The sequence below is a fragment of the Salvelinus fontinalis genome, chromosome 32 (assembly GCF_029448725.1).
Source record: "Salvelinus fontinalis isolate EN_2023a chromosome 32, ASM2944872v1, whole genome shotgun sequence".
Lineage (NCBI taxonomy): Eukaryota > Metazoa > Chordata > Actinopteri > Salmoniformes > Salmonidae > Salvelinus > Salvelinus fontinalis.
The window spans coordinates 28,046,484-28,055,838 of NC_074696.1; the positions used below are offsets into that span (position 1 = coordinate 28,046,484).

Sequence of the window (9,355 nt, forward strand, 5' to 3'; positions counted from 1 at the left end):
ATTGAGAACCAGTGCAGTACTGGTTTCAAGGCAGAGTGTACCTGTGTAAACTGTTACAGTTACAGGAGGGACTGGGCATGATGGCTCCTGTCCTGGCACTGACAGAAGCAGTGTTTTCTGGGAAATGCTTCTCACGCAGAGTCTGTTGCCACAAACTGCTGCGCTGATGGAATTTTCCACCAGCACCTTCTCCCTCTGGAGCTTGCGCTGAGTGTTAAGAGCACACACACATTCTTGTCAGCAGCGACCTCCCCAACACCACCGCTCATGACCTCAGCATCAATCCTGTCTCACACACAATCACAAAACACGCTGACAGGGATGAGAGAAACGGTTCCTCTCAGATAGCTCCAGATTTCATTGGCCTGCACTGAGGGTGTGTACCATTGCAGTAGAGTCCAGCACATAGTCATGCTGTCTGTTTTGGCAGGCAGTCTTCTGTGAGTCGGGGGACAGACCTGCTGTTGCGGGTGAGATGTAGATGTGACCTTCCCATCATGTACTAGGACAGGGATTAACATGGTGAGTGGCAGGCAGCACCAACACCTGCCTTTACGCGGTTTTAGATCATTTATGTTAAACTCTGATTTTGTTACAATTTTCGCATACGTTGCAGCTTGGACCCTATTTTACATCGGAGTTGTTTGTGCTGTGCCCACCATCGGCTCTTGAATACAGGGTGCTGTGTTTTTTCAAGAATGTATAAAATATAGTTTGACAACACTGTTTGTAATCTTTTAAATGATATCAAACTCAACCATTTTTCTTTTGCAGTGATGAAGGCATGGATGTCTCATGGTAGGGTATGCAAAATGGGTCAACTTTGAGCACCTCCATCCTAAATGTTTTGGCATTCGGGTCTTAAAAATCCCTTTCTGACCACTTCTTCCACAGATAAATATGTACGGAAAGAACATAATGCTGCAATATTAGAAGCGAGAGAACACAGTTGATCTGTAATACCAGTAATCTGTTTAGAAGTCGAGATGATCTTGTCCAGAGATTGTGTGGTGATGGCAATCATTGGATGATTACATTACAAGACTGATCGACTGACCTTTGAATGGCTAACTAGATACGCTGATACGATTTTCCGTTATCAGATCATGTCCATTCAGATGAACACAGAACACATTGTTTCTGTTATTGGGTTGGTCTGGTTGAATCGATTTATATCAGAAACACTGTCAGGGTTCTAATGACAAACCTCACTGACTATGAAAATCAGAACACATTCCAACAGGTATCTAATCCACACCCCTGTCCTGAGTGTCAGACATGCCTTGGGGTGGGGGGAGTTTTTTTTTTTAGGGATGATTGTATAGAAGTTCAGACTGCAGTGAAAGCAGTTGTTCATTTGCCCTCAATGTAAAATCAAGAGTGGGTTCCTCAGTACATCAAGTCAGTTCAGACCCATTTAAACCTTGGAAGTCCTTTTTCACTAACCCTGTAGAGATTGACCTAGAGGGAGAGAGAGTATGTTTAGGGCAGCATGTGGGTTTGTTTTCCCTACAGCTGCACATCGACGGTTAACCTATGTAGTTTTTACTCATTTATGTCCAAATCTAATTTCCACAGTAGTTATTGCATAACACTGACAAAGACAAAATCCCCAACCCCTAGCTCAGCAGAAGAAAGAAGTTGCCTCTCGTGACAGCCAAAGTGAAAAAATTGCACAAATCAATAACGCAATGCATGGCACTCTACCGATCTTGCAAAACTGACATTACAGCATTTCTGTGGCCTACCGTTCCCTCGCCTACCGTTCCCTGACAACATAGTACACAGAGAGGGTATCCCTGGAGTCTGTCAGTAATACAGCTGTTCAACATCTTAACCAGACTACTTGTTTTCTTCTAGAGATGAGTCAACTGTGTCAGCAGCTCCATTCTACACATGATCTGTACTGCTGAACTGAATTAACCCCCTGCTAGCCTATAGTAACCTCCCCATCATGTCCCTGCTAGCCTATAGTAACCTCCCCATCATGTCCCTGCTAGCCTATAGTAACCTCCCCATCATGTCCCTGCTAGCCTATAGTAACCTCCCCATCATGTCCCTGCTAGCCTATAGTAACCTCCCCATCATGTCCCTGCTAGCCTATAGTAACCTCCCCATCATGTCCCTGCTAGCCTATAGTAACCTCCCCATCATGTCCCTGCTAGCCTATAGTAACCTCCCCATCATGTCCCTGCTAGCCTATAGTAACCTCCCCATCATGTCCCTGCTAGCCTATAGTAACCTCCCCATCATGTCCCTGCTAGCCTATAGTAACCTCCCCATCATGTCCCTGCTAGCCTATAGTAACCTCCCCATCATGTCCCTGCTAGCCTATAGTAACCTCCCCATCATGTCCCTGCTAGCCTATAGTAACCTCCCCATCATGTCCCTGCTAGCCTATAGTAACCTCCCCATCATGTCCCTGCTAGCCTATAGTAACCTCCCCATCATGTCCCTGCTAGCCTATAGTAACCTCCCCATCATGTCCCTGCTAGCCTATAGTAACCTCCCCATCATGTCCCTGCTAGCCTATAGTAACCTCCCCATCATGTCCCTGCTAGCCTATAGTAACCTCCCCATCATGTCCCTGCTAGCCTATAGTAACCTCCCCATCATGTCCCTGCTAGCCTATAGTAACCTCCCTATCCCTGTCATGTCCCTGCTAGCCTATAGTAACCTCCCCATCATGTCCCTGCTAGCCTATAGTAACCTCCCTATCCCTGTCATGTCCCTGCTAGCTAGTTAGCCTGATGGGGCCACTTCCCTTTTCCCCTAGTCTCTGTCTGTGTCTCAGCCAGGGACTGGTAGTAGGAAGACCAACCGCTCAGCTGACTCATTACACAACTCGAGGGGTGTTCCTCTCCAAGGCTGCGTCAGGCTGGTTGGCACTGGTTTACGATTATCTGTCTAACCTTTGGTTTCGTGTGGTGCAGCACAGAGCGGAGGAGTTCATTGACCTCCAGTGACTCGCTCCCTGTGCTAGCTGGAGGCAGGCCAAGACAATCCAGCTCAGCCTGCACTGTAAACTCAAGTATCAGCCCTGCTGCCTGTGATCTTTCGCTCCACAGCTCAGCGCAAAGCAAACAGAAAACACCCTCTCCAACTGCACTCACTACACCTCCCTTTCCCCTTCTTTCTTCCCTCGCTATATTCCCATCCACCTTCTCGCCCTCCCTTGCTCCCATTCTCTCCATCTTCCCCCCTCCATCTCTCTCCCTTTGTTCCCTCTCCTCTCTGCACGTCGATATCCCCAGCCAGGACCCCCACCTACAGGCTGACAGAACACAGGAAAAGGGAGGGACAGCCAGGGGAAGTATCATAGCTTTGAAAATAGCTTTCGCTTCCAAACCTGTACAGAGGAAGACGAGGAAGGGGGAAGTATCTGGGGTCAAAGTACTGTGCTAACGGTGGTCAAAATCATTATGAAAGGGCTTTGTTTTCTCTGATTGCTGTGCATGTAGGACTTTCAGTTTTGCATTAGTAGGTGTGTATGTGGACATGTTTAACTATACTTGTGGGGACCAGAAGAACTCACAAGAAGAGTAAACAAAAACAAACATTTGAACAAGTGGTGTGCCCACAAGGAAAAGGGCTATTTTTAGGCTTAGGGGTTAGGTTTATGGTTAGAATTAGGGTTAGAGGTTCGTGAAAATAGGATTTTCAATGGGAATCAATTGTGTGTCCCCAGAAGTTTAGTAAAATAAATACGTGTGTGTGTCAGTGTACCTTTTTTAAACTAGGTTTGGGCAGTATTTAGTGTTCTTTATATTAAGTGACAGACACGAGGGGATCATGTGCCTGATGACAGTACTCTCTCGTGACAGATTGGATTTGGGACTGCATGTAAGATTTGACTCTGGGTACCGAAATTACCATGACAGGTACACACGTTCTGACGTAGCAGATTCAGGGGCAGCCCACCCATTAGGGCGTTAGGGACGGCCTCCACTTCTGATTGACCAAATCTTTATATAGAAAGTGTCCAAAACATTATGAACATCTTCCTAATATTGAGTTGCACATTCACCCTCAATGGTATACATACACAATCAATTCATTCATTGTCTCAAGGCTTAAAAATATATTTTTTAACCAGTCTCCTCCCCTTCATCTACACTGATTGAAGTGCATTTAACAAAGTCAAGGTATTGTAGTGGCCATCACAAAGCCCTGACCTCAATGTGGAAGTTTACATACACCTTAGCCAAATACATTTAAAAACTCAGTTTCACAATTCCTGACATTTAATCCTAGTAAAAATTCCCTGTTCTAGGTCAGTTAGGATCACCACTTTATTTTAAGAATGTGACATGTCAGAATAATAGTAGAGAGAATCTCTCTAGGAATCATCTCTAGGAGAATCATCTCTAGGAGAAAGAACGCGTCTCTTTCCTGAGCAGTATGATGGCTGAGTGGTCCCATGGTGTTTATACTTGCGTACTATTGTTTGTACAGATGAACGTGGTACCTTCATGCGTTTGGAAATTGCTCCCAAGAATGAACCAGACTTGTGGAGGTCTACAATTTTTTTCTGAGGTCTTGGCTGATTTCTTTTGATTTTCCTATGATGTCAAGCAAAGAGGCACTGAGTTTGAAGGTAGGCCTTGAAATACATCCACGGGTACACCTCCAATTGACTCAAATGATGTAAATGATGTCAATTAGCATATCAGAAGCCTCTAAAGCATGACAACATTTTCTGGAATTTTCCAAGCTGTTTGAAGGCACAGTCAACTTAGTGTATGTAAACTTCTGACCCACTGGAATTGTGATACAGTGAATTATAAGTGAAATAATCTGTCTGTAAACAATTGTTGGAAAAATGATTTGTGTCATGCACAAAGTGGATGTCCTAACCAACTTGCCAAAACTATAGTTTGTTAACAAGAAATTTGTGGAGTGGTTGAAAAACAAGTTAATGACTCCAACATAAGTGTGTGTAAATTTACAACTTCAACTGTATATGCCCACCCATCAAACCGTGATCAACCACCCTTATTAAGTAACCATACAAAACTTAACCTATACTAATTTGAGTGTCTCGAATTTACATGTACCATGTTATGTCTAGTCTATGAGAGCAGGCTGTGTATTGTCCATGTCCCAACAAAGTTAGGTTGTTCTGAGGGCAAAAGGGGGTGCACAACTCAATATTAGTAAGTTGTTCCTAAATATTAGTAAGTTGTTCCTAAATATTTTGTACAGTGTAATCTACAATGTATAATGGACAACATGTCATTATGTCAGGACAACATATGTCTATAAAAAGGACAGTTTGTCTGTAGGTTTCAGATAAATACTTACTCATTTTCAAGCAGTGTCATACACACTACCTCTTTGATGCCAGGGTTGTTGGCTTTTTCACAGGAGCAGTTCTGGAGGTTCCAGGTAGCCACCCTGACCACCGCCTTCCCCTCCCGCATCCCCGAAGGAGGCTCCACGTCGGGCCGCACCGACATGATCCGAGTCGGCCCCCCGGCTGGAAGATCCAGGTCCTCACTCAGGAGACTGAACGATGTGGGGCTCGGGTGAGACTTGGTGGTGTATGTCAACCCCCCGTTGGTATTGGTGGAAGGTGTTCTGGAACGCTCCACGTACACTTGAAAGCGGATTTTGTCCAATAGAGACGAGTTTATGTGATTGACCCTCACCAAGTCTTCGATGCTTTTAAACGGACCGTTTTCTAACCTGTATTCTACTATGTTATTCGCTATTTTACCCGTGATGCCACGGATGCTCATGAGCTGCGCCGGTGTGGCGGTATTAATGTTCATACCTGTGCATGACAGGTGGGGCTCGAAGTCTTTACGCAGAGACGACGGCGAGTGTTGGGACGAACTCGTCCTGCTCGAGACGCATATTTCCAGTCTGATGATCTCCAGTTTGCCAGCACCAATTCCGCTCACGAGAGCCAAATCTTCTACCTTTTTAAACCCCGCAATGCAGTCCCGATACTGCACGATATTCTGCGCTACCATACGGTTCACTCCCGGTAGAGTCATCAGCTCCTCCTCGGTAGCCGTGTTGATATTCAACCGCTCCTGGTTCACGAGGATGTGGCTGAAGTTGCACGCTGCGCTAAACTTGCGCTTGCTGTTGCTGAAATCCGTCGGGTCTTTGGGGATCGAGCGGTGGCACCCCAAATTCCCACCCATGGCTGCGGCTCAGTTGGCAGTGCAATTCGCCGTGGCTTCGAAGTCTAGAGACCGTGGGTAGACCGGGCAGAGCGGCGAAAGCAGCCGCACCACAGCAGCAGGCGCGCAACGTGGAAAAGTAGCCTACAGTGTGATTGATCGACTATTGCTTAGATACATGCCCTGCATTCAAGACAGTTTTACTCATTGACAAACATATGAGCCGTAGTATGTTATCGTGTGTTTTCTTTTTCGGGATTAAAATAGATAGAACATATGCACAAAACAGCGGTTCCCTTCGCAAGTCCAATTCTTCAGCTGTCTCTCACTCCATTTTTGTCATGAAGTTTACTGGTGTTATTCCCTTGCTGAGTATTCAGGTATATTAACCGTCCACGGTCAGCTTGCCTAAAGGAACTGTCCAGTGGCGAGTTGATGCTGCAGAATCGTGTTCGGATTAAACGCCAGCTGGTCTCATCGTCACACCAGGGGGGCGTGGCTCTAACCCGACCGACGAATCTGGTTTTTCTGTCCACGTGTTCTACTCTGAAGATGACTTCAGATCTGATGCAGAGTACATTAAAACACATGCTTAAATCAAAATGGTTACAGTCTAAAGAGAGAAGAGCTGTCAAAATGTTATATCTCTATTCAGGCTAACACATGTAAAGCATAGCCTAATAGTTTAAACTAGCCTAATTTCACTTGCATAATTATTATTATAATTATTATATCAAATCTAGGCCACCCCTGCCCAGGAATCTACCTAGCATAAACCAGGAAGCTGTAGACAGGAAGCTATCTGATCGCCATGCAGCCTATACCAGTACAGCACCCCCACCAGTACTGATGGGGAAAGCCATGCATGCAGTGTTCCCATCACACCTCTTTATATAGCATCAGAGTGTTTCATGAAATGGCTCAAAGTCAGAACACTTCCACATTCACTTCAACACTGCTCTTATTACGCAATACCAAGGTCAGAATCACTGAGAAAACACCAACAGGTAATACATCTGTATGTCTGCAGATGATAAAACCACAAAACAAGATGTACCAAAACAGTTTGACAATCCAAAACAAACAAAGTAAACACAGTCAAAAATAGCTGAGGAGATATAGATATCATACGTGATGAACAAACAGATATCGAGGTGCCATCTTCCTCTGCCAGTAACCCTGTGCTCTGTTCCATGCCACTTCTTTGCCAATATTGACTTACTAATCCTATAGTTGTGGCAGCCAAGGCTCCTGGCCTCAGTTGACCTGCAGAGAGAAAACTGGAGGTTGGTCTACAGAGCATGGAGCTGGAGAGTGACCAGAGATGCACAAAGACACACAGACACAAACATTGTCTGGTCCAATGATGTAATGGGATTCTGGCTAACAAAAGGCCAATCTCCATGGTGGCAGAGACCACACGTGGTGAAACGATGCAGACACACAGACAGAATAGAATAGAATCTGGTCCCTGATCCCTTAGTGTGTCCAGAGACTAACGTACTGCTGTGTAACCATACTGCATGGCACAACAAGAGAGAGATAAATAGAGAGAGAGTGAGTGTGGCACACCAAGCGAGTGCACTGTGTGTGTTGGCTGGGCTCCCTGCTTGTGCCATCAAACCATTGCAACTTATCCAGAATGCCGCAGTTCGCCTGGGGTTCAACCAAGTTCTCCCATGTCTCCCCGCTCCTCCGCACACTCCACTGGCTTCCAGTCGAAGCTCGCATCCACTACAAGACCATGGTGCTTGCCTATGGAGCCAGCAAGCAGGTAGCCTAGCGGTTAGAGCATTGGACAAGTGGTCGCAAAAGGTTGCAAGATCAAATCCCCGAGCTGACAAGGTAAAAATCTGTCGTTCTGCCCCTGAACAAGGCAGTTAACCCACCGTTCATAGGCCGTCTATGAAAACAAGAATTTGTTCTTAACTGACTCCCCTAGTTAAATAAAGGTAAAATAACTAAAAAAGAAGAACTGCCCCTTCCTACCTTCAGGCTATGCTCAAACCCTACACCCCAACTGGAGGACTCTGTTCTGCCACATCTCTTGGCCCTCCCATCCTTGAAGGAGGGCAGCTCCCACTCAGCCTTCAAAGCTTGCCCCTGAAGCTTCAAAGCTTGCCCCCATCTTCAGAAAACATCCGAGGCCCTACCTCTTCAAAGCTTTCCCCTGAAGCTAGCACAGCAGAGTCCCTGCCCATCTTCAGAAAACATCCGAGACCCTACCTCTTCAAAGATTGCCCCTGAAGCTAGCACAGCAGAGTCCCTGCCCATCTTCAGAAAACATCCGAGGCCCTACCTCTTCAAAGCTTGCCCCTGAAGCTAGCACAGCAGAGTCCCTGCCCATCTTCAGAAAACATCCGAGACCCTACCTCTTCAAAGCTTGCCCCTGAAGCTAGCACAGCAGAGTCCCTGCCCATCTTCAGAAAACATCCGAGACCCTACCTCTTCAAAGAGTATCTTAAATAATCCCACAGCACACCCCCATGCAAATGTGTGCGTGTACTGCCTGTGTGTGTGGAACAGCAAGTGTGTGTCGCACAGTGTGTGTTTATGTGTTGCCTTGTCCAAGCCATGGGAACACAGAGAAAAGAGCTTAAACTTGCTGACAGCGCAGCAGCAATTCTTCTCCCTCTGTTGTCTGTCTGCTTGGACCCACTCCAGCACACCACACACAGAGCTCTAAAAAAATCAAAGGAGGTCATTGTCAAAACGAGCTATTAAGCAGAACAGACTGTGCAAGCCAAGTCAGGGGACTGCATTTAGCAAGAGCCCCTGTGTTTCACCAGCTATGGAACAGTATTTGGCAAAAAAGGAGGTCTCAGGGGTGATAGACTAGAGAAAGGCACGGAGCGCTGTGGACAGCGAGGGATATCAGAGTGTTGTACAGTGTTACGTAACAAGATTGGATCCAGTTTCCCATGGACTGGGCAGCAAGAGACTGCTGATGCCAGTGGTTTAGCATTAGTAACCACTCCACTGAGGCATAGAGCTGAATAGGGCACTGTAATTAGTCAGGGATCCTTATACCCAAGTGGACTGATAGAGACTGTCACGGATCCCCCCAGTACTGCTGCTCATTCTGTTCACCAGTTCTGGAGATCGACATTTTACATTTACATTTTAGTCATTTAGCAGACGCTCTTATCCAGAGCGACTTACAGTGCATACACTTTATTACATTTTACATTTTACATATTGAGACAAGGATATCCCTACCG

General features: G+C 46.0%; 1 protein-coding gene across 1 annotated transcript in view; it reads right to left on the minus strand.

The window, feature by feature from the left end:
* LOC129831017 (endonuclease/exonuclease/phosphatase family domain-containing protein 1-like) overlaps window positions 1-6,607 on the minus strand; it is a 30,800-nt gene extending 24,193 nt beyond the window's left edge. The window contains exon 1 of the mRNA XM_055893992.1: window positions 5,305-6,607. Coding sequence (XP_055749967.1) covers window positions 5,305-6,155 — 851 coding nt within the window. The 5' untranslated portion in view covers window positions 6,156-6,607. The remainder of the gene's footprint in view (window positions 1-5,304) is intronic.
* Window positions 6,608-9,355: the final 2,748 nt, after the last annotated feature.